The sequence below is a fragment of the Nannobrachium achirus genome (genome assembly GCF_963921795.1).
Source record: "Nannobrachium achirus genome assembly, chromosome: 7".
NCBI lineage: Eukaryota > Metazoa > Chordata > Actinopteri > Myctophiformes > Myctophidae > Nannobrachium > Nannobrachium achirus.
The window spans coordinates 66,435,770-66,460,868 of NC_137816.1; the positions used below are offsets into that span (position 1 = coordinate 66,435,770).

Here is a 25,099-nt window from a genome sequence, read left to right on the forward strand (position 1 = left end):
GGTCAGCCAGCGGTATTGCAGCTCATGCTATGGACATTCATGCTAGACCAGGCGTCGGCAACCCAAAATGTTGAAAGAGCCATATTGGACCAAAGAAACTAAAAACAATTCTGGCTGGAGCCGCAAAAAATTATAAAAGCCTTATATATCGTCGTTATCGGGTGGAAACCCGATAACGAAAATCTGCTGTTTTCAATATATTAAAAGTCTATATTAGCTATATTAGCCTACTGTCAAAATGACTAAGTAGGCTACAAATACACAATTAGCATATATTTAATATTTATTCTACACATTTTTACAGCATTGGAAAGCATTAAGAATGTTTGTGTCATGTTTGTCCTCCTACAGAAACCATAATAAAACAAAAAATATATATATTTTCCCCCTATCTTTTTCCCTTAATACATTTTTGAAAAAGCTCCAGGGAGCCACTAAGGGGTGCTAAAGAGCCGCATGCAGCTCTAGAGCCAGGGGTGCTAGACAAACATACATACATACATACATACATAGCTACACACACAGTCACGCTAAGAAGACGGTGTGACCACCGCTCAAAAAGCAAGTTAGCTTTTAGCAACAACAAAAAAATCTGTTAAAATAATATGGAGATACAAGGTCTCTGCCCGACAGTGACAATATTGATCAATAGAGATCGGTCTCCTTCTGCAGAGTAATGTTTTCCCAGGAGTATCTGTACTTAGGGCTGTCACGATTGTGACATTTTACATAACGATTAATAGTCACTCAAATAATTGCGATTAACGATTTAATCGTGTTTTTGTCGTTGACAGTTACATTTCTGTTTGGCTTTTAGGCTTTGAAGTTGGTAATCATGGTAATCATGACACATAACTTAAATATACCAAGACATTACTGACATATTTGAACATTTCATACTTAAAGTTATACCATCAGGGTTTCCTGCAGCACTTTACAGGCCAGGCGCCCCGCCTGGCCAGAAAACCCCCCCGCCCCCCCAAGGGTATAAAAAAAAAAAAAAAAAAAAAATCTTTTTTTTTTTTTTTTTTTTTTTTTTTTTTCAAAAAAAATTTTTTTTCAAAAAAACTTTTTGGACCTCCAACAATGTACTAGGCATGATCGCGATCGCGAAATTGCATGTTTAACCCCCATACCAACCCTATCTTTCAAACATGGCAGCCATGTTTGTTTACTTTTGAAGAAAACATAAGGGCTGGTATCTCCTGAATGCCTGAACGGATTTCCAAGCGAATTTTTTTGTTTGAAAGCTGTGAAAAGCGTGTACATGATAGTGCATCATCTGTGCACGAATTCGTACACCAGCGTGCACACTATTTTTTTAACCCTTTGGTGGCGAACCGGCAATATAAGTTATTCAATGTTGAATAAATGTGGATGATAGCATGTAGTTGTGTTTTCCGTCATCATGGGCACATTCATGTGTTTTTTATAGGGCAAAAATAAGAATTAATATTAAAAATTAAGTGAATTAATTACTCGAATTAATTAATTAATTATCAAAAATTTTCGGCGCACGCGCTTCACGCGTGCGCCATGAGATCCCCCCCTGGTCAAGACTTTTTCCTGCAGGAAACCCTGACCATGTAACTTTTTTTTATAAAACAAATCTTAAAATTGTCCTAACTGTTAAATCGCTTAAGTTTTAGAACCCCCACTCTGTTATTTTCAGCTTCTGAAGCCTTCTCTTTATATGTTTTCTATGAGTTGTGAGGGGGGGAGAATTTCCCGGCAAAATGATGTCATCTCCCACATGATACACTACCGGCCAATCACAGCGCCGATCATACACCACCGGCCAATCACAGCGAGTCTTGCTGTCTCTAAAGGAAGTAGCTTCCCTCAGCAACTGTGTTTACATTGGTGAAGGAATCTTGCCTGCTACTCCCTCAATCCTGGTCTAAAAATGATGGGAGACGGAGGTTTTAAAATAGGAAAAGTGAAATTTCATGGTGTATCACCTTTAAAAAAGGAACATTGATAGCTTGTGAGCTTGTAGATCTGCTATTTCCACTATTTTTGAAAATGTTTGAAAATATAATAAAATACATGAACATTTTTCAACACGGAAACAATTGCCGATTAGGACAAAATAACTGCGATTGTGTCAAATAATTGCAATTTGACGATCGTGTAATAATTGTGAAAGGCCTATCTAATCTGTACTTTGACTGATTCCTCTGTCCACCACCCTGCTCTGCCTCTGCCTCAGGCCGTAGCCATGGACACCTGGGAGAGAGGTCAGCTGACCTCCAGCATGGTGGACGACTGCTTCTACATCGTGAAGAAGTGCATCAGCAGAGCCCTGTCCAGCTCCAGCATCGACTGCCTGTGTGCCATGATCAACCACTCTACCTCTGTGTTGGAGGCTGACTTCAGGTACAGTAACATGATCAACCACTCTACCTTCAGGTACAGTAACATGATCAACCACTCTACCTCTGTGTTGGATGGAGGCTGACTTCAGGTACAGTAACATGATCAACCACTCTACCTCTGTGTTGGAGGCTGACTTCAGGTACAGTAACATGATCAGCCACTCTACCTTCAGGTACAGTAACATGATCAGCCACTCTACCTCTGTGCTGGAGGCTGACTTTAGGTACAGTAACATGATCAACCACTCTACCTCTGTGTTGGAGGCTGACTTCAGGTACAGTAACATGATCAACCACTCTACCTCTGTGCTGGAGGCTGACTTCAGGTACAGTAACATGATCAACCACTCTACCTCTGTGTTGGAGGCTGACTTCAGGTACAGTAACATGATCAACCACTCTACCTCTGTGTTGGAGGCTGACTTCAGGTACAGTAACATGATCAACCACTCTACCTCTGTGCTGGAGGCTGACTTCAGGTACAGTAACATGATCAACCACTCTACCTCTGTGTTGGAGGCTGACTTCAGGTACAGTAACATGATCAGCCACTCTACCTCTGTGTTGGAGGCTGACTTCAGGTACAGTAACATGATCAACCACTCTACCTCTGTGTTGGAGGCTGACTTCAGGTACAGTAACATGATCAACCACTCCACCTCTGTGCTGGAGGCTGACTTCAGGTACAGTAACATGATCAACCACTCTACCTCTGTGTTGGAGGCTGACTTCAGGTACAGTAACATGATCAGCCACTCTACCTCTGTGTTGGAGGCTGACTTCAGGTACAGTAACATGATCAACCACTCTACTCCGTGTTGGAGGCCGGTAACAATAAGAGGGTTTTTCTATGCTCTCTCCACACAGGGAGGTGTTGTACAATAAGAGGGTTTTTCTGTGCTCTCTCTCCTCACAGGGAGGTGTTGTACAATAAGAGGGTTTTTCTATGCTCTCTCTCCACACAGGGAGGTGTTGTACAATAAGAGGGTTTTTCTGTGCTCTCTCTCCTTCAGGGAGGTGTTGTACAATAAGAGGGGTTTTCTGTGCTCTCTCCTTCAGGGAGGTGTTGTACAATAAGAGGGTTTTTCTGTGCTCTCTCCTTCAGGGAGGTGTTGTACAATAAGAGGGTTTTTCTGTGCTCTCTCTCCACACAGGGAGGTGTTGTACAATAAGAGGGTGTTTCTGTGCTCTCTCCTCACAGGGAGGTGTTGTACAATAAGAGGGTTTTTCTGTGCTCTCTCTCCACACAGGGAGGTGTTGTACAATAAGAGGGTTTTTCTGTGCTCTCTCATTCAGGGAGGTATTGTACAATAAGAGGGTTTTTCTGTGCTCTCTCTCCACACAGGGAGGTGTTGTACAATAAGAGGGGTTTTCTGTGCTCTCTCTCCTCACAGGGAGGTGTTGTACAATAAGAGGGTTTTTCTGTGCTCTCTCCACACATGGAGGTGTTGTACAATAAGAGGGTTTTTTGTGCTCTCTCTCATCACAGGGAGGTGTTGTACAATAAGAGGGTTTTTCTGTGCTCTCTCCACACAGGGAGGTGTTGTACAATAAGAGGGGTTTTCTGTGCTCTCTCTCCTCACAGGGAGGTGTTGTACAATAAGAGGGTTTTTCTGTGCTCTCTCTCCTCACAGGGAGGTGTTGTACAATAAGAGGGTTTTTCTGTGCTCTCTCCTTCAGGGAGGTGTTGTACAATAAGAGGGTTTTTCTGTGCTCTCTCTCCTTCAGGGAGGTGTTGTACAATAAGAGGGTTTTTCTGTGCTCTCTCCTTCAGGGAGGTGTTGTACAATAAGAGGGTTTTTCTGTGCTCTCTCCTTCAGGGAGGTGTTGTACAATAAGAGAGTTTTTCTGTGCTCTCTCTCCACACAGGGAGGTGTTGTACAATAAGAGGGTTTTTCTGTGCTCTCTCCTTCAGGGAGGTGTTGTACAATAAGAGGGTTTTTCTGTGCTCTCTCCTTCAGGGAGGTGTTGTACAATAAGAGAGTTTTTCTGTGCTCTCTCTCCACACAGGGAGGTGTTGTACAATAAGAGGGTTTTTCTGTGCTCTCTCCTCACAGGGAGGTGTTGTACAATAAGAGGGTTTTTCTGTGCTCTCTCTCCACACAGGGAGGTGTTGTACAATAAGAGGGTTTTTCTGTGCTCTCTCCTTCAGGGAGGTGTTGTACAATAAGAGGGTTTTTCTGTGCTCTCTCTCCTTCAGGGAGGTGTTGTACAATAAGAGGGTTTTTCTGTGCTCTCTCCTTCAGGGAGGTGTTGTACAATAAGAGGGTTTTTCTGTGCTCTCTCCACACAGGGAGGTGTTGTACAATAAGAGGGTTTTTCTGTGCTCTCCTTCATGGAGGTGTTGTACAATAAGAGGTTTTTTTTCTGTGCTCTCTCCTTCAGGGAGGTGTTGTACAATAAGAGGGTTTTTCTGTGCTCTCTCCACACAGGGAGGTGTTGTACAATAAGAGGGTTTTTCTGTGCTCTCCTTCATGGAGGTGTTGTACAATAAGAGGGTTTTTCTGTGCTCTCCTTCAGGGAGGTGTTGTACAATAAGAGGGTTTTTTTCTGTGCTCTCTCCTCACAGGGAGGTGTTGTACAATAAGAGGGTTTTTTTCTGTGCTCTCTCCTCACAGGGAGGTGTTGTACAATAAGAGGGGTTTTCTGTGCTCTCTCTCCTTCAGGGAGGTGTTGTACAATAAGAGGGTTTTTCTGTGCTCTCTCCTTCAGGGAGGTGTTGTACAATAAGAGGGTTTTTCTGTGCTCTCTCCACACAGGGAGGTGTTGTACAATAAGAGGGTTTTTCTGTGCTCTCTCCTCACAGGGAGGTGTTGTACAATAAGAGGGTTTTTCTGTGCTCTCTCCTTCAGGGAGGTGTTGTACAATAAGAGGGTTTTTCTGTGCTCTCTCCTCACAGGGAGGTGTTGTACAATAACAGGGTTTTTCTGTGCTCTCTCTCCTCACAGGGAGGTGTTGTACAATAAGAGGGTTTTTTCTGTGCTCTCTCCTTCAGGGAGGTGTTGTACAATAAGAGGGTTTTTCTGTGCTCTCTCTCCACACAGGGAGGTGTTGTACAATAAGAGGGTTTTTCTGTGCTCTCTCCTTCAGGGAGGTGTTGTACAATAAGAGGGTTTTTTCTGTGTTCTCTCCTTCAGGGAGGTGTTGTACAATAAGAGGGTTTTTTCTGTGTTCTCTCCTTCAGGGAGGTGTTGTACAATAAGAGGGTTTCTCTGTGCTCTCTCTCCTTCAGGGAGGTGTTGTACAATAAGAGGGTTTTTCTGTGCTCTCTCTCCTCACAGGGAGGTGTTGTACAATAAGAGGGTTTTTCTGTGCTCTCTCTCCTTCAGGGAGGTGTTGTACAATAAGAGGGTTTTTCTGTGCTCTCTCTCCTTCAGGGAGGTGTTGTACAATAAGAGGGTTTTTCTGTGCTCTCTCTCCTCACAGGGAGGTGTTGTACAATAAGAGGGTTTTTCTGTGCTCTCTCTCCACACAGGGAGGTGTTGTACAATAAGAGGGTTTTTCTGTGCTCTCTCCACACAGGGAGGTGTTGTACAATAAGAGGGTTTCTCTGTGCTCTCTCTCCACACAGGGAGGTGTTGTACAATAAGAGGATTTTTCTGTGCTCTCTCTCCACACAGGGAGGTGTTGTACAATAAGAGGGTTTTTCTGTGCTCTCTCCTTCAGGGAGGTGTTGTACAATAAGAGGGTTTTTCTGTGCTCTCTCTCCACACAGGGAGGTGTTGTACAATAAGAGGGTTTCTCTGTGCTCTCTCTCCTCACAGGGAGGTGTTGTACAATAAGAGGGTTTCTCTGTGCTCTCTCTCCTCACAGGGAGGTGTTGTACAATAAGAGGGTTTTTCTGTGCTCTCTCTCCTTCAGGGAGGTGTTGTACAATAAGAGGGTTTTTCTGTGCTCTCTCCTCACAGGGAGGTGTTGTACAATAAGAGGGTTTTTCTGTGCTCTCTCTCCACACAGGGAGGTGTTGTACAATAAGAGGGTTTTTCTGTGCTCTCTCCTTCAGGGAGGTGTTGTACAATAAGAGGGTTTTTCTGTGCTCTCTCTCCTTCAGGGAGGTGTTGTACAATAAGAGGGTTTTTCTGTGCTCTCTCCTTCAGGGAGGTGTTGTACAATAAGAGGGTTTTTCTGTGCTCTCTCCACACAGGGAGGTGTTGTACAATAAGAGGGTTTTTCTGTGCTCTCCTTCATGGAGGTGTTGTACAATAAGAGGTTTTTTTTCTGTGCTCTCTCCTTCAGGGAGGTGTTGTACAATAAGAGGGTTTTTCTGTGCTCTCTCCACACAGGGAGGTGTTGTACAATAAGAGGGTTTTTCTGTGCTCTCCTTCATGGAGGTGTTGTACAATAAGAGGGTTTTTCTGTGCTCTCCTTCAGGGAGGTGTTGTACAATAAGAGGGTTTTTTTCTGTGCTCTCTCCTCACAGGGAGGTGTTGTACAATAAGAGGGTTTTTTTCTGTGCTCTCTCCTCACAGGGAGGTGTTGTACAATAAGAGGGGTTTTCTGTGCTCTCTCTCCTTCAGGGAGGTGTTGTACAATAAGAGGGTTTTTCTGTGCTCTCTCCTTCAGGGAGGTGTTGTACAATAAGAGGGTTTTTCTGTGCTCTCTCCACACAGGGAGGTGTTGTACAATAAGAGGGTTTTTCTGTGCTCTCTCCTCACAGGGAGGTGTTGTACAATAAGAGGGTTTTTCTGTGCTCTCTCCTTCAGGGAGGTGTTGTACAATAAGAGGGTTTTTCTGTGCTCTCTCCTCACAGGGAGGTGTTGTACAATAACAGGGTTTTTCTGTGCTCTCTCTCCTCACAGGGAGGTGTTGTACAATAAGAGGGTTTTTTCTGTGCTCTCTCCTTCAGGGAGGTGTTGTACAATAAGAGGGTTTTTCTGTGCTCTCTCTCCACACAGGGAGGTGTTGTACAATAAGAGGGTTTTTCTGTGCTCTCTCCTTCAGGGAGGTGTTGTACAATAAGAGGGTTTTTTCTGTGTTCTCTCCTTCAGGGAGGTGTTGTACAATAAGAGGGTTTTTTCTGTGTTCTCTCCTTCAGGGAGGTGTTGTACAATAAGAGGGTTTCTCTGTGCTCTCTCTCCTTCAGGGAGGTGTTGTACAATAAGAGGGTTTTTCTGTGCTCTCTCTCCTCACAGGGAGGTGTTGTACAATAAGAGGGTTTTTCTGTGCTCTCTCTCCTTCAGGGAGGTGTTGTACAATAAGAGGGTTTTTCTGTGCTCTCTCTCCTTCAGGGAGGTGTTGTACAATAAGAGGGTTTTTCTGTGCTCTCTCTCCTCACAGGGAGGTGTTGTACAATAAGAGGGTTTTTCTGTGCTCTCTCTCCACACAGGGAGGTGTTGTACAATAAGAGGGTTTTTCTGTGCTCTCTCCACACAGGGAGGTGTTGTACAATAAGAGGGTTTCTCTGTGCTCTCTCTCCACACAGGGAGGTGTTGTACAATAAGAGGATTTTTCTGTGCTCTCTCTCCACACAGGGAGGTGTTGTACAATAAGAGGGTTTTTCTGTGCTCTCTCCTTCAGGGAGGTGTTGTACAATAAGAGGGTTTTTCTGTGCTCTCTCTCCACACAGGGAGGTGTTGTACAATAAGAGGGTTTCTCTGTGCTCTCTCTCCTCACAGGGAGGTGTTGTACAATAAGAGGGTTTCTCTGTGCTCTCTCTCCTCACAGGGAGGTGTTGTACAATAAGAGGGTTTTTCTGTGCTCTCTCTCCTTCAGGGAGGTGTTGTACAATAAGAGGGTTTTTCTGTGCTCTCTCTCCTTCAGGGAGGTGTTGTACAATAAGAGGGTTTTTCTGTGCTCTCTCTCCACACAGGGAGGTGTTGTACAATAAGAGGGTTTTTCTGTGCTCTCTCCACACAGGGAGGTGTTGTACAATAAGAGGGTTTTTCTGTGCTCTCTCCACACAGGGAGGTGTTGTACAACAAGAGGGTTTCTCTGTGCTCTCTCTCCTCACAGGGAGGTATATGTACAATAAGAGGGTTTCTCTGTGCTCTCTCCTCACAGGGAGGTGTTGTACAACAAGCTGAGGCAGGGGTTCCCTGCCACCACGCTGCAGGACATCCAGAGGGGGGTCAGCAGTGCGGTCAGCCTCATGCAGAGCAGCCTGCAGCAGGGCAAGTTCAACACCATGGGCATCGAGAGCGCCGAGAACGCCAAGGCCGCCTTTCTGGTGAGAAAATGGGTAAAAGGGTGTAGATAAACCGGTCCGTTTAGATTTGCTACAGACATGATATGTCAGAAACTAACTACGCTGTGAAGTCCTCAGTCCTTAACCTATTAAAACCAGGAAACCGTCTGTGTGATTTTAGATTTTAGCTATATATATATATATATATACGTATATAGCACATTGGTTAAAAAATTGCAGATATACAAGCTCATAGTGTGTCACTTTGTGCTGTTCTATGAGATTGTAGTGGAGTGACAAATCTTTGGATATATATTTTTAAAGTGAACATTTTTAACTCAAATCTTTGCTGGTAGAGGTCCCTGGAACAAAATCATGGCCAAATACATATCATTTCGGGACCGCCACTGATATACTGTAGCAACATCGTTTTTCAGAAAACTGTTAGGTTTTAGAAGACATCTGTAGAATCGGCCTTGGTCAAACGTCTGCTGTGTCCTTTGTTGCTGCCAGGTGACCCTGAACAACGTGGAGGTGTGCAGTGAGAACATCACTACTCTGAAGAGGAACCTGGAGGTAAAACACTGTGTGTTTCTCATCTTTGCGTCCAGTGTGAAAGTACCACCTTCACTTAATGCGGCCTGCAGGTTAATACTGGAATACTGATATATTACTGATTTCAGCTGTTACAATTCCAAACATGACCTGCTTTAATTCCGTCAGTCAATATTAGTAGCTTAATGACTAGTATAGTAGTATTACAATGTATTTTTTTCATGTCCAATGTATTTGTATTTAGGTTCATAAAGTTAACATGAATATATAACTAAATGCATTTGAAATGAGATAAATATGTTACATTTCAGGATTCCAATTCAAAAACAACAAAAAAGAATTCAGGATTCCAATTCAAAAGAAGCAAAAATAGCCGATCTACAAGCTCAAAACGCATCGCAGCGCGATGCGTTTTGAGCTTGTAGATCTGCTATTTTTGCTTCTTTTGTATGAGATACTAGAATGACAAAGTAGGACGTAACAATATGCAATGTGGCCCTCTGGAGTGGCGGTGGAAATATGGTGGCCCTCGCCGTCATCAAAGTTGCCCACCCCTGAAGTAGACCATCTATCTGTCTCACAACACGTCACATGTTGAGCTTGTAGATTTCTTTAGGCCTCAGTGTGCATCAGAACCTGGTCCTCCACTCGGCCCGGGTCGCCACAACCAGGTCCGACTTGATGGCCTGCAGACCCCAGTCATGGTGGTCCTAAAACATACAGTAGAGAAAAGTTGTGGTCCTAAAGAAATCACACACAGTGTGAAGTGAGCGGTACCTTTATATACTAGCCTGGCCAGACTGATAGAGTGGATACACTCACACATTCCTCCACGGTATCCCTCTGGACTTGGGGCGGCAGGGGCTCAGGGGTAGAGAAACCGTCATTAGAACACGGAGGGTTCCCGAAGGGCTCCCAGTTCAATCCCGGGCTCCCCCAGAGTTGGTATCGAAGAGTCCTTGAGCAAGACTCTGAACCCCTAGTTGCTCCCGGTGAGCAGGTTGGTGCCTTGAATGGTTTCCTCCTCCATCGTTGTATGAATGGGTTAATGTAATGCAGAATCTATGTAAAGCGTCTTGGATAAAGGCGCTATATAAATGCACCATTTACCATTTATTTACCATTTGGACTTTGGCCCATAGGGAGCGAGTATGAGAAATAAGAACATGACGGGCCAATCAGTGACTGTGTCTAATGCCAGGCTATTTATAAATTGCTCAAAACTTCCCGCAATGCTTGGCCAATGCCAAGCTGTACGGGACAGACATACGTACACACAAAGCCAGGTGTAGGAGTGGTTAGACTACTTATCTCACTACTGTGAAGTATAATCCAGGCGTTACTTCACCATGTATGTAGCGTGTCTCATTCCTTCAGAATGGCTGACTACTATGAAGTATAATCCAGGCGTTACTTCACCATGTATGTAGCGTGTCTCATTCCTTCAGAATGGCTGACTACTATGAAGTATAATCCAGGCGTTACTTCACCATGTATGTAGCGTGTCTCATTCCTTCAGAATGGCTGACTACTATGAAGTATAATCCAGGCGTTACTTCACCATGTATGTAGCGTGTCTCATTCCTTCAGAATGGCTGACTACTGTGTTTCTATGTATGTATGTATGTAGCGTGTCTCATTCCTTCAGAATAACTGACTACTGTGTTTCTCTTCCCACAGAATGATTGTTCCAAGTTGTTCTCCCAGGGGCCGGGCTCAGGAGAACAGGCCAAGATTGACAGCTGTCTGTCTGACCTCGTCAACACATCCAGCAAGTTCAAAGATCTGCTGCAGGTTAGTTTAGTTTAGTGTATCTGCACATGATTTAAAAAACATATAATACAAATAAATGGAAAAGATGGAAAGAAATTAAATCTGCTCCTTGCTTTACAGTTTGCATAAAAAGCAGAAGTACACACACGTCACACACACAGTACGGGTCCTATCGGGTCCTCTCGGGTTATACTCATGATGATTACAGTCCCGTGTTCCGAAGTGTTCCGAGGGAAATGCGACCGTTTCCGACCCGGCTCCGAGTGATTATGATAAAACAGTGACCGAACCCGGTACGGGTCTCTCGGGTCCTCGGGTAATTTCGGGGGTCGAGGCCCCCGTGAAGACCTCCAGAGCACATCTCAACAACAAGGCAATTCAATATGCTTTACATAGAATATGAAGCAAAGGAAATGCTGTCATGAAATTACATTAGGAATCCCTAAAACTAACTAAGTACAGTTACTGTACAGAGCAGAAAAAATAAACAAAACAATAATAGTAGCTCAATCATTGGCAACGGAAAGGTCATTGGTTGTGTTTTAAAATGAATTCGAGCAGGCCTGCAGTTTTGTTCCAGATAATGTGGTGCACAAAAACAAAATGCTCCTCCTTTTCTTTTTTATTGTTTAAGGGACAGAAAGCAGACCTGTATCCCAGTGTTTATGATATCATAGATCAGTAATGTTTTTGGGCCCTGAACCATTCAACGCTTTATGGATCAACAGTCCATTATATTTTATGATCAAATCTTTGACACACAGGGAGCCAGTAGTGTATAAAAAATGTTATCAAGAAAGACAATCAAAGCAGAATCTCCTCTTGTCAACACAAGACTCTTATCGGAGCCCTCATTCAACACCACTCTGACTAGGCTTGCTCCTCTTGGTTCTCCAACACCTCACTAAAACTATAAGCTTCAGACCTCCAAAAACTACCCGATTCGACTACCTCTCGGCCGAAAGCCCATGAATCTTAAATCTGACACACTTTGCTTGTCTGGGATGGCTCCGGGTAGAAGACAGGGTTAAGCGATCAGACATGGGATTGATATTTAATCCAATCCAATCCATGTTTTAGCACATTTAAAACAACAGTGTTGAACCAAAGTGCTGTACAATCAGTAACACAAATATGGTGTCTTTGAAATTGCAAGTGTGGTTGCCTCTTTATAGGCTATACGTGATGTCACGCCATACGTGATGCCTACAATATAATGTGATGTCAAGCTTGCACCACTCCTCCATTGAACTCAATGGGGGTTTGGAGTTACTCTATAAAGTTACCCTGTACTGTATAAAGCAGGGTTCCCCAATAGGCGGCCAACCCCAGTAATAATGGTGGTATAAGAGCAGCAACAACACTAGTATATCGTCGTTGTCGGGTGGAAATCTCGTATCTCCAAATTTGTTCTTTCGCAAATCATACAAGGCCGTCGCACAAAAGTAGTGAAAACAGCAGATCTACAAGCACACAACGCCTCGTAAATCGGCTGTTTTCACCAGTTTAAATCATTTTTAAAATGATACATTCAAAACGAACGGTTTTGGACATACAAGATTTTCACCTGACAACGACAAAAACTGTCGCTGGAGTAGTGGGAACACCACCGTCACACCCCCTGCAATGTTGTGGCCCTCAGCTTGGTACCCTAGATATAATTCGGCCCTTGAGGAAAACTAATTGGGGAACCCTGTTATAAAGTCTTGCACCACTCCTCCATTGATCTGGATGGACCTTTGGGGTTACTCTATAAAGTTGGGAGAGAACTATAGGCAACCACACTGTCATCCACTGTGAGCAGTTTGTTGCATGAGAAGTGCATTTTGAATGAACCCAATAATATACTGGGTCTGGTCTCTACAGCAGGGGTTCCCAAACTTTTTTGTCTCCCCAGGGCACCCCATACATATTGTTTTTAATCCGAGGCACCCCAAACATTATAATTTTCACTCCCCGCACCTTATATTTATAGCATAGCACATCGTTGTTGTCGGGTGGAAACCTTGTATGTCCAAAACCGTTCGTTTTGTAAATTTATCATCTATGAAATGTACTAAACTAGTGAAAACAGCAGATCTACAAGCGATGCGAGGCGTTGTGTGCTTGTAGATCGGCTGTTTTCACTAGTTTTGTGTGACAGTCTCTTGTATGATCAAGCAGGGCTTTGCTTTACCAAAAGACGAACACATTTGAAACTTGGAGATACGAGGTTTCTGCCCGACAGTGACGATATTTTTGTGATTATGTTGCGAGGAAAACTTTGATATAATAGCCATTTTGGTTAGAACTGACTGAAAATAACTTTGTACTTCAAGTTTAGAAATTATACTAAATATTTTTTCAAGTGTCCAAACATTATCAAATGATCTCGCGGCACCCCTGGACTGCCGTCGCGGCACCCCAGGGTGCCCCGTCACCCACTTTGAAAACCCCTGCCCTACAGTACAGTGAAGATCATGTGCTCTGTGTCTGTGTTCACACAGGAGGGCCTGACGGAGCTCAACACCACCGCCATCAAACCCCAGGTCAAACCCTGGATCAGCTCCTTCCTGTCCATCTCCCACAACATAGAAGAGGTACCGGAGAATTAGCGGATCTACAAGCTTGTCCGTGCCGCTCTATGAGCTTGTGTATCTACCGTATCTGCTTGTATATCAGATTTCTGAAGAGCCAAAGTATAAAATAAATAATACATTTGAGCTCAAATCTAAAATGACACAGATGTTCTCCTGGTGGTAACGAGTTAAGGGTGATTCTACTAAAGCCCTTTTTCGACTGCAGTTTTAGCACCACACCACACCGCACCACATAAAAATATCTACATTTTCCATTACAAAAAAGTACCCCTATCGGTAAGAAACAAATTGACCCTTTTAACTGTGATTATAATACAATATAAATTTGTAGGGTGGATACTTTTTAGTACCCTGTTTAGTACCACTTTCACACCACTCTACCCAGGTCCTTGTAGTGGAAAAGTGGGTGGTGTGGTGTGGAGTGGTGTGGAGTTAGGCCAGTGGAAAATGGGCTTAAATGCCTCCTAAACTAATAGTTCTCACACTGTTAAAAAATACAAAATAAATAAAAACTAAAATTACAGATGTACATGCTCACCAGCGTGGCACAAAGCTTTCCATGTTTTATTGGGCTAGCTAGTCACCCAATAATAAACCCATCAATTGTCTCTATTCAGGGCAGAAACCTTGTATCTCCATTATTTCCTCTTTTCACGTTTTTTCTTTTTTTCTTCTTTTTTTCCACACATGAATGCCCTTAATTCAGGGGTGGGAGCAGTAAGTAGGCCAGCCTAGCCGGGCCAATTCTTTTCTAAGCCATTATGACGGCGGGCCAGAGCACAATCAATGGCTAATTTAACCCATTTAGGCCTAGAATTATTGAATGCTTTAACCAGTGAAAAATAGCAGATATACAAGCTCACAGCGCGGCACCGAGTGCCGCGCTGCGAGCTTGTAGATCTGCTATTTTTGAAAAAAAAGTCGTGAAAATGTGTGCAAATCTTTGAATATATGTATTTTTTAGAGCAAACGTTTGTAACTCAAATTTTGCTTCTGGGTAGTCCCTGGAACTAGATATTTTGAGATGCGGGTCCTTGGCCAAATACATATCATTTTGGGGGTCCTTCACATGAAAAGGTTTGAGAACCACTGACATAGTAGTCTCTCAAGAACAGACTAACTGAGCTCCAGTTAAGTGAAAAGGACCTTTTCTTTGACGATGGCTGGCCAGATTGCTGACATAGAAACATTGGGTTTTTCAAAAAAGGCACTTATAGAATCGGGTCAAAATTCTAATTTTCATGATTTTTCAAAAATAGCAGATCTACAAGCTCGCAGCGCGGCACTCGCTGCCGCGCTGTGAGCTTGTAGATCTGCTATTGTTCAATAGTTAAAGCATAAAATAATGATACACAATAATGTGTACCCCGTTCTGAATGGGTTAAGAACTGGAACATGCAACAAAAAAAAGAAACGTATGCACAATAATGTAGATGGGCTGAAGCAATCTGTAAAGATTTTTTTTTGCCTATAATGCAATGTCCAAAATAGGGCCGCTACATTGAAAGTATGTCTGTGTTTTCTTTATATATAAATATTGAATCAGGGAAAAGTAACTAGAGCTTGTGATTAAATAATAACTACACTGAATCCATTTTTTTCCCCGACTGAAAAGTAATTGTTTTTGGACATACAAGGTTTCCAGACGACGTCCACAGCACAAATACACAGAGCAGTGGTGTAAAGTAACAAATACATTTACTCAAGTACTGTACTTAAGTGAAAACATTTTTTTAAAGATATTTTTTACTTTACTTGAATATTTCCAATTGTCTGTACTTTTACTTCCACTTTTTTACTTCCACTCCACGACTTCTTGGAGGCAACTATTTTACTTTTACTCAACCACAATTATTAGAATAGAAAACTTTAGTTTCTTGTTACTTCATTTGATTATTATTACAAAACATATATTGACCACTTCAGCCCTATATATATTTCGGCCATTTGAAAATAGGCGATCTGCGATCTTGGGATCTTGTACTGTAGATCTGTGATCTTGGGATCTTGTACTGTAGATCTGCGATCTTGGGATCTTGTACTGTAGATCTGTGATCTTGGGATCTTGTACTGTAGATCTGCTTCTTTCAAAAAATGTTCTACATTTCATCACGATAAAGATAATATTGCTTATCGTCCCATCCCTATTGTGTGTGTGTGTGTGTGTGTGTGTGTGTGTGTGTGTGTGTGTGTGTGTGTGTGTGTGTGTGTGTGTGTGTGTGTGTGTGTGTGTGTGTGTGTGTGTGTGTGTGTGTGTGTGTGTGTGTGTAGGAGGAGTTTAACGACTACGAGGCCAACGACCCCTGGGTTCAGCAGCTCATTGTGAATCTGGAGCAACTGATGGCCGAGTTCAAGGTGGGTCTTTATTAACACCCAGAATCACTGTTCAGTTCAAGGTGGGTCTTTATTAACACCCAGAACCACTGTTCAGTTCAAGGTGGGTCTTTAACATCCAGAACCACTGTTCAGTTCAAGGTGGGTCTTTATTAACACCCAGAACCACTGTTCAGTTCAAGGTGGGTCTTTAACATCCAGAACCACTGTTCAGTTCAAGGTGGGTCTTTATTAACACCCAGAACCACTGTTCAGTTCAAGGTGGGTCTTTATTAACACCCAGAACCACTGTTCAGTTCAAGGTGGGTCTTTATTAACATCCAGAACCACTGTTCAGTTCAAGGTGGGTCTTTATTAACACCCAGAACCACTGTTCAGTTCAAGGTGGGTCTTTATTAACATCCAGAACCACTGTTCAGTTCAAGGTGGGTCTTTATTAACACCCAGAACCACTGTTCAGTTCAAGGTGGGTCTTTATTAACATCCAGAACCACTGTTCAGTTCAAGGTGGGTCTTTATTAACACCCAGAACCACTGATCAGTTCAAGGTGGGTCTTTATTAACACCCAGAACCACTGTTCAGTTCAAGGTGGGTCTTTATTAACACCCAGAACCACTGTTCAGTTCAAGGTGGGTCTTTAACATCTAGAACCACTGTTCAGTTCAAGGTGGGTCTTTATTAACATCCAGAACCACTGTTCAGTTCAAGGTGGGTCTTTAACACCCAGAACCACTGATCAGTTCAAGGTGGGTCTTTATTAACATCCAGAACCACTGTTCAGTTCAAGGTGGGTCTTTATTAACACCCAGAACCACTGTTCAGTTCAAGGTGGGTCTTTATTAACATCCAGAACCACTGTTCAGTTCAAGGTGGGTCTTTATTAACATCCAGAACCACTGTTCAGTTCAAGGTGGGTCTTTATTAACATCCAGAATCACTGTTCAGTTCAAGGTGGGTCTTTATTAACATCCAGAACCACTGATCAGTTCAAGGTGGGTCTTTATTAACATCCAGAACCACTGTTCAGTTCAAGGTGGGTCTTTATTAACACCCAGAACCACTGTTCAGTTCAAGGTGGGTCTTTAACATCCAGAACTTTTTTTCCAGTGTTCCGAGGGGGATGCGGCCATTCCGACCCGGCTCCGAGTGACTATGATAAAACAGTGACCGAACCCGATACGGGTCTCTCGGGTAATTTCGGGGTCGGGCCCCCCGTGAAAACCTCTAGTTCGAACCCCGGTCGGGTCATACCAAAGACGAAAAAAGGGACCCAATGCCTCCTGCTTGGCACTCAGCATCAAGGGTTGGATTGGGGTCTCTGTGACATAGTAGAGTCATGTCCAGGGGGTGTACTTGTATGTCAAGCAGCCTCACGCTACAGAAACAGGAGATCGGCTCCTTCCCTATGGGCCTCATGGCCCGCCAGACTCGGCAATAGTAAGGGGATTTTATAAGATATTTGACCAATCTGCGAAGAAAATCGTTACCAAGAAATGTCTTCACCAATGTGTTTCTAAAGGTGTGTAATAATATGTACTAAAAGGTTGAAATTCAACTCCCGGGGGAAACCTCATAAAAAACTGATTTGTGTTCGTGTCCCATTAATTTACTATACAAGAAAAAAAATACAAAAAATAAATCTGCTTTCAGTTAGCATGTGAGGGGTCAAACTAGGGGTTTTTCATGATGCTGAATCCATTGCAAGCATTTGTTTTGCACGAAAAACATTCCTTGGGCTAAAATCAGACCCACAAAACGATGGTTTAGTGTTGAATCATCACTTCACCGTTTTGTAGGGGCCATTTGTAGCCCACGGAATGTTTTTCGTGCAAAACAAAAGCTTGCAATGGATTCAGCATCATGAAAAACCCCTAGTTTTGACCCCTCACATGCTACTTAAAGCAGATTTATTTTTTGTATTTTTTTCCTGTATAGTAAAGTTAATGGGACAGAGTTGAATTTCAACCTTTTAGTACATATTATTACACACCTTTAGAAACACATTGGTGAAGAAATTTCTTGGTAACGATTTACTTCGCAGATTTTCTTATGTTCCCCTTACTACAAGGCTTACTTACAGTATGTGGTTTAGGTGCTAGGTTCATCCTTTACCTTCCGTACAGTATGTGGTTTAGGTGCTATAGGTTCATCCTTTACCTTACTTACAGTATGTGGTTTAGGTGCTATAGGTTCATCCTTTACCTTCCTTACAGTATGTGGTTTAGGTGCTAGGTTCATCCTTTACCTTCCTTACAGTATGTGGTTTAGGTGCTAGGTTCATCGTTTACCTGGTGTCCTAGTTTCTCTCGTGGCACTACATTGTTATCTCTGAACTCTACTGCATACAGTATAATGCAAGGGATAATTTATGGCTAGAGCGGAGCGGTCATTATCAAGAATTATTACACAGCCAGGTCGAATGCCCTGATTCTGATTGGTCGATGGCTGAATTCAGCTGTGTGTTATTTCTGGATAATGACAGGCGGCTGTCTAATCAAAGGCTCAGAGCACCTGGCTGCACTGCGTGAACTTTATGCTGTATCCAACAGGACAGCCATGCAAACAAACACACAATGTCACGTTGCTCTCAAGAATGTTTTTGAAAACATTTGAAGCCAGAAATACAGTAGACGATGCAGTAAACCGAAAGTTCATGCTATTTGATCAACACTTGTTTTCCGAAGCGACCGCGTTGCGCTGAGCGGCCCGGGCGGCTGGCCAGTGCAACACTTTTGGCATACTTTCACTACTGTAAGCAAGGGAATACCTTTTGACCGCTCCTATGTCTGGCTTTGTGTGTATGTCCATATGAGCACAGAATGTCCATTTGAGCACGGAACTCCATTTATGGAGATAACTAACGTCACAGACAGAACGGCCCATACAAGGAGATATGTATGTACTGTATGTTGTGTTCATATTCTGTGCATTAACACATCCAATGCCATTTTTTCAGAAATTCAGGTTCAGTGCCATTAAAGAGTATGTCCGTTAATTGGTCTGTTAATTGTTTTATATCAAATTACGGTCTCCTGTAGCCCGGAGTTATGCAGGAACTCAGTTTCCCATGATGCTTTGGGCCACATCTGCATACTCTATCTGTTTCCCCATAGACCTTATTCACACCGCGGCCATCTTGGATCACATGACTTCCTGGGATAGCAGCCTGCATTACAAACCATTGTGAACAATGGAGCGATGGTCGCAAAATATGAGTTCTATTCAACCATTTTCTTTTGACCAAATCGATAAATGGGCAGATAACAACATCAGCATCCCCAAAAGGATTACATACACAATATTCATGGTAGTTAGATTATACTGTTAACTCATTTGCTGCTATGGCCGAAAATCCTGAAAAAATCCTGTTGTGCCATGCCCGTAGAACCCGGAAATTTCCCGTTTTTGAAAAAATGTAGTAGGCACGATAGCAATCGCGAAATTGCATGTTTAACCCCCATAGCAACCCCATCTTTCAAACATGGCAGCCATCTTTGTTTACATTTTAGGAAAACATAATGGCTGCTATCTCATGAATGCCTGAACGGATTTCCATTCAGATTTTTTTGTTTGAAAGCTGTGAGCAATATGGACACAGGTGGTGCATTATCTAGGCATGGGTGTGCATGATCCGTGCACTATGAATTACATGAAGTCTATGGAGACAGGGGCATATGAGAGTACGAAGGTATTGTTAAATGGCAGCAAATGAGTTAAGGGCTTTGCACACAGACGCACGGAAAAAGCGAACAGTTTCTTTTTTTTAAAGAAAACAATGATTCTCTACGACATCATGCACACCGGCTCCGAATTTGCCATACAGCAGGTGGCTGCGGCAGTGCGTTTTTTCCCCGACCGAATCCAGTTCGATTTGTGCGTCTTGTCGCATGCAAGTTGGAACCCTGCCTGGGTTCTATGTCAGTGAGGGCATGTCTGAAGCCTGTACTGGTGGGGAGTGTGCAGTGTGCACTGTGCAGATGTAATGATGATAATTCACTAGAGTTCATGCTTAATCTGCTTATTCAAGTTTGGTACTTGTAAGGGTAACCAGATCGCTCCCCCCAATTCACGCTCACCCTTATTTATTTCCACCGACCTCATGCCGACCGCTCTGCAATTTTTTTTTCTTTTTTCTGAGAATAAGGTTAGAAACAGTTTAGGGTTAAGCTAGCCTTACACCTAACAACTTTGGTAAGATTGTGGACAGATTTGGGTAAGATTTCTTAAAGACTACCTCACACTATAAGATTTGAAAAAGACTCCCCAAAGACTGTAGGATGATTTTTCAAAGATTTCAGTTGTTAGATGTGTATGCCTCTAAAGATTTTGTAAAGACTGGTTAAATATTCCCTTTTATTTTCTGATATATGCCTATTATATAGCCTTGTGTTCCTAAATAAATTATAATATTATTATAAAGCATTAAGCTAACCATAAATGAAAATAGCCGATCTACAAGCTCAGTCACAACCTTCTTATTATAACTCTATGGTCACAACGCGTCGCATCACAGTATTGCAGTATTGATACTTTTACTTGATTACTTTTTCCATCACTGCACATGCAGTGCACTGTCACACACACCGAGCTCCGCCTTCCTCCCCCAGCCCTCTGTGCCTCTCCTCTCTAGTTTTCTCCTCTCAGCCGGCGCAGATCTATCCTATCAACTATTATCAACGTTGAATGTTTGGAATAATGGAAACGCGGAGAAATAACTAAAGGGCTGTCGTAGTAGCCGCACCAACAACAGCTCAGGCAGCGTCTTTTGGGGAATGAATGGCTGGCATGGCTTTTGGCTTGTTCTGTTTTGGTTATAGGCTAGGCTACGTCATTGTATTCATTCAGACTCAGCCCCGATTTGTGAAAATATTAAACCAGTTTGATATTCTCGTAACATAATCTGGGTCTCAAATCGGGGTAAAAATCGAGTCGGACCGCTACCTCACATTTAACGATTGAGTAACGACTGAGTCACGGGAGCGCGCCGCAAATACCCTCGATTTTATTACGACTGAGAAATCTTTACCAAGTTGATAGATGTAAGAGGGCCTTTAGGTAGGGCTTTTTAGTAGTAGTTTTACTGAGGTTAAGATTAGGAATAGATGAGGTTAGGTTTTGGGACCGTTTTACTGAGGTTAAGGTCAGGAATAAGGTTAGGTTTAACGGTTTAGGCATAGTTCACCAAGAGTAGGTTTAGGAATACCAGTCAGAGACCGTTCTATCGTTCCCGCCGAACAGACGCCCGAGGCCACTGTGTTTTGGGGAGAGCGTTCTGGTTTTCCTTCTAAGTCCCTCTGGATCTTGATTGTTATGGACACTTTATTTGGTTAAGGTCACTTTTGAGCGGTGGTAGACAATTATTTGAGTGACAATTAATCGTCATGTAAAATGTCATATCGTGACAGCCTTTGCAGTACTTCTAGGTGTGTTCCCTCCCTGCCGCGTCTCTCCAGCTCCTCATTGGGTTTTTATGAACTCCTCTCTCCCCAGGCGGGCCTTTCTCCGGTCATCTACGACAAGCTGACCAGTTTAATGACCAGTTTGGTGTCCATCGAGATGGAGAAGACCGTCCTCAAATGCACCTTCAGCAGGGTGAGCGTGCCGGCCTCGCCCACCAGGTGGCACTGCGAGGCAGAATGTTTGCATCACTTGACACACACACACACACACACACACACACACACACACACACACACACAGTGCATGTGATGGAAACGCTGCCCCATATACTGTTTTATTTATGAGCACAGAAAAGGGCGTAGATAAGAAGCCTATTATGAGCAGTGCATTTGTGAACACTCACAGCTGCTGCTCCATTCTTTGAATATTATACAATATAAACAGCTTGGCACGCTCAACAAAGACGGTGCTGAATAGCACTAAAAGTGGTTTTGGGCGTACAATCATAGTGGGAACCTCTTTTGGTTCTAAATAGCACCTGTCTTCAATAGGGATGATGAGACCGTAGGCTGATTTTGTAGTTTGTTTTCCAGGTTCGGGTTAAAAACTACAGCTGTGTAAAAAGAAAAAAAAAACATGTCAGGTTGCTTGAGTCTGCCCTTATCATACACTGTGTGATGCAAGCAACACAGCTGCACTAATTAAATAAATAATGGCCACAAGGTGTGTCATTGTGCACTGACAATACTGTTGACTACTGTCTATTGATGCACGCGCACGCACACACACACACACACACACACACACACACACACACACACACACACACACACACACACACACACACACACACACACACATTAAGACCCAAGGTCGATTCTATAAATATGCCTTCTAAATCAGCGGTTCTCACACTTTTTCAAAAACTGTTCAAAAATAGCAGATGTACAAGCTCTCATACAGTATAGTATCTGCAAGCTTTTATATCTGCTATTTTTCTTAATTGCCAACAATGCTAAAAACACAAGCTTTCCTGCTTTTAACAGGTTAATTTGAGCAGCTGCAGCCTGCATCGCTTTTATTCCTTCATCATTTCATTTCAACCTTTTATTCAAGATTCAGATTAAATCACAGAGGCTCATTTACAACCATGCACAGATTACAAACAAATACAATGAAACTAAAATGAGATAAATAAAACGCAAACATGAGATCAACAAATAATAACCTGTTGAAATTAGTGCTGTTCGAGTATTGTATTTATCATTTTAAACATGATTTAAACTACGCAAGGCGTTGTGTGCTTGTAGATCTGCTGTTTTCACTACTGTTGTGTGACAGCCTTGTATAATGAAGCAGGGCTTTACTTTGCGAAGAAACGTACAAATGTGAAACTTGGAGATACAAGGTTTCTTCCCGACAGTGACGATATTTACACCCCCGTATTATGTTGGTGTGCCCATGGATTCTTGGGTCATGAAAAGTGTGCCCATGCAGAAAAAAGGTTGAGAAACACTGACATAGATCACTGTTTCCCCAAACAGTGGATCACGGGGCCACAACTTTTACTCATGGGTCATGAGTACATCTGTCAAAACATTACAAAAAAAAAAAGAAAAAAAAATATCAAAGAAATTCCATAAATTAGAAAACATTTCTGCTGTCGGTCCAGCTATGTCTAAAATATTAACTTTTCAGGAAGAAAAGAAAAACCAAAACGTGTTTTTAGAACAACACAACTCATCAAAGTCGGTATGGTGACTTTATACATGGTCAGATACCGGTACTTGAACGTGTCCTTAAATGATCATCACTTTACCCAAATACAGCTCAAGTGGAGTTAAGAGGTTTTTCACTATGAATGTGGACAAAACACCTAAATCCACAAGTTGGAGTTTGGTGGTTTGACGGACAGTTTGAGGATCCAATAGAATCAGGAGGTTTAGTTTATAGTCTACTTTTTAACACTTTTCATTGGTTCAATATTTGAGTACCTGAGACGAATAACAGTCTAATGCCTCATTCACACTACAGATATATAGTTGAACGTTTTGCTTGGTAATTCAATGTAATCTCAATGGAAACCAGCTTTAAAGGCTGGGCATGTCGGCTGTCCTTGGAATCCAGCCTTTAAAGCTGGTTTCCATTGAGATTACATTGAATTACCAAGCAAAACGTTCAACTATATATCTGTAGTGTGAATGAGGCATAAGTCCGTATTCTAAGATTTTGGATAAAAACATTTTTTTTGATTTACCAGACTGTAAACCACAAACTAGAAGTTTTTAATTTCTTAAAGTCTTAATGTACTCCCCCCTCATTTTGTTGAGTTAGATTGTTTTACTTAACATATATATTAGGAATTATAAGACATAATACTTATGGAAAGTGGGAAAACAGTATATCTCCAACAGTTTGTGGAACAACATCTTAAGTCCGTACAAACAATATTCAGCAGACAAAGGGAGCAGAAAACCCGACAATTAAACACAATGAGGGGGGATTGCATTAACAATTTAACAGATTAAAAATGACTAGTTTGTGGTTTACAGTCTGGTAAATCCAAAAATATATATATTTAAAAAAATCAAATATTGGACTTATACTGTTATTCGTCTCAGGTATTTGTAAAACCCACACGTAGACGTAAAGGGTGTTAATAGCAATGTTTCTAGAAGTAGTGAACACAGCTGATGGTAATGTATGGTGATTTTCCGACCAGGGAGACAACAAATGAGTATTGCGTCTCTCTATTGCGACCATAACAACCAGCTTATCAGGCAGGATACAGTGATGAGTGTCGTAGCTGTTAGCAGCAATGAACCTCAAGGCTGAGTGGGCTTGAGTGGAACTGGAGGCATATAGTCTAGAACAGAGGTCTTCAACAGGGGGTCCGGGACCCCTAGGGGGTCCTCAGAGTTACTACAGGGAGGACGCCAAATCTGTGTGTGATAGGATCATGTTTGTTGCATTAATCAATTGAACCCTAGCATCCCTGTTAGTGGAACATTAGCCTAAAAATAGCCGATCTACAAGCTCACAACGCCTCGCGCTGCGAGGCGTTGTGAGCTTGTAGATCGGCTATTTTTAGGCGTAGAGGGAAAAGAAGAGCAGACTAGTAGGCATTGACAGTTCAAGTGGTTAAATGTATGAAAATACACATTAATCCAACCTACAAAGTAGGAGCGAGATTTTTCGCATTTAGCGACCTACAACTGGGTTGCGACCTGGTCGGTAGTTTTCACTGACCAGGTTGCTAAATCTACCGACCGGGTCGCTAAATCTACCAACCGGCCTGCAAAATCACCGACCGGTTGGTAGATTTAGCGACCCGGTCGGTAGATTTAGCGACCCGGTCGGTAGATTTAGCGACCCAGTCAGTGATTTACCGGCCCGGTCGGTAGATTTAGCGACCCGGTCGGTAGATTTAGCGTTAGCGACCCGGTCGGTGATTTAGGGTTAGGGTTAGGGTTAGGGTTAGGTTTAGCACCCCGGTCGGTGGATAAGCGACCCGGCCGGTCGATTTAGCAACCCGGTCGGTAGATTTAGCGACCCGGTCGGTAGATTTAGCGACCCTGTCGGTAGATTTAGCGACCCGGTCGGTAGATTTAGCGACCCGGTCGGTAGATTTAGCGACCCGGTCGGTAGATTTAGCGACCCGATCGGTAGATTTAGCGACCCGGTCGGTAGATTTAGCGACCCGGTCGGTAGATTTAGCGACCCGGTCGGTAGATTTAGCGACCCGGTCGGTAGATTTAGCAACCCGGTCGGTAGATTTAGCGACCCAGTCGGTAGATTTAGCGACCCGGTCGGTAGCTTTAGCGACCCGGTTGCTGAAAACTACCGACCAGGTTGCAACCCAGTTGTAGGTCGCTAAATGATCTCGCCCTCTCTCCAGATGATGCTGTGCTGTAGAGGTTTTACCACAAAATGGTCGTCACTGCTATGCCCTGTG

General features: G+C 42.9%; 1 protein-coding gene across 2 annotated transcripts in view; it reads left to right on the top strand.

Annotated features, from left to right (window-relative positions):
- The window catches only part of cog4 (component of oligomeric golgi complex 4), a 182,080-nt gene that overhangs the window by 21,290 nt on the left and 135,691 nt on the right, over nucleotides 1–25,099 (top strand). For both annotated transcript variants that reach the window (XM_080729706.1, XM_080729705.1), the window contains exons 12-18: nucleotides 2,213–2,379; nucleotides 8,379–8,544; nucleotides 9,016–9,078; nucleotides 10,738–10,851; nucleotides 13,317–13,409; nucleotides 15,681–15,764; nucleotides 21,235–21,336. In XM_080729706.1, coding sequence (XP_080585832.1) covers nucleotides 2,213–2,379; nucleotides 8,379–8,544; nucleotides 9,016–9,078; nucleotides 10,738–10,851; nucleotides 13,317–13,409; nucleotides 15,681–15,764; nucleotides 21,235–21,336 — 789 coding nt within the window. The remainder of the gene's footprint in view (nucleotides 1–2,212; nucleotides 2,380–8,378; nucleotides 8,545–9,015; nucleotides 9,079–10,737; nucleotides 10,852–13,316; nucleotides 13,410–15,680; nucleotides 15,765–21,234; nucleotides 21,337–25,099) is intronic.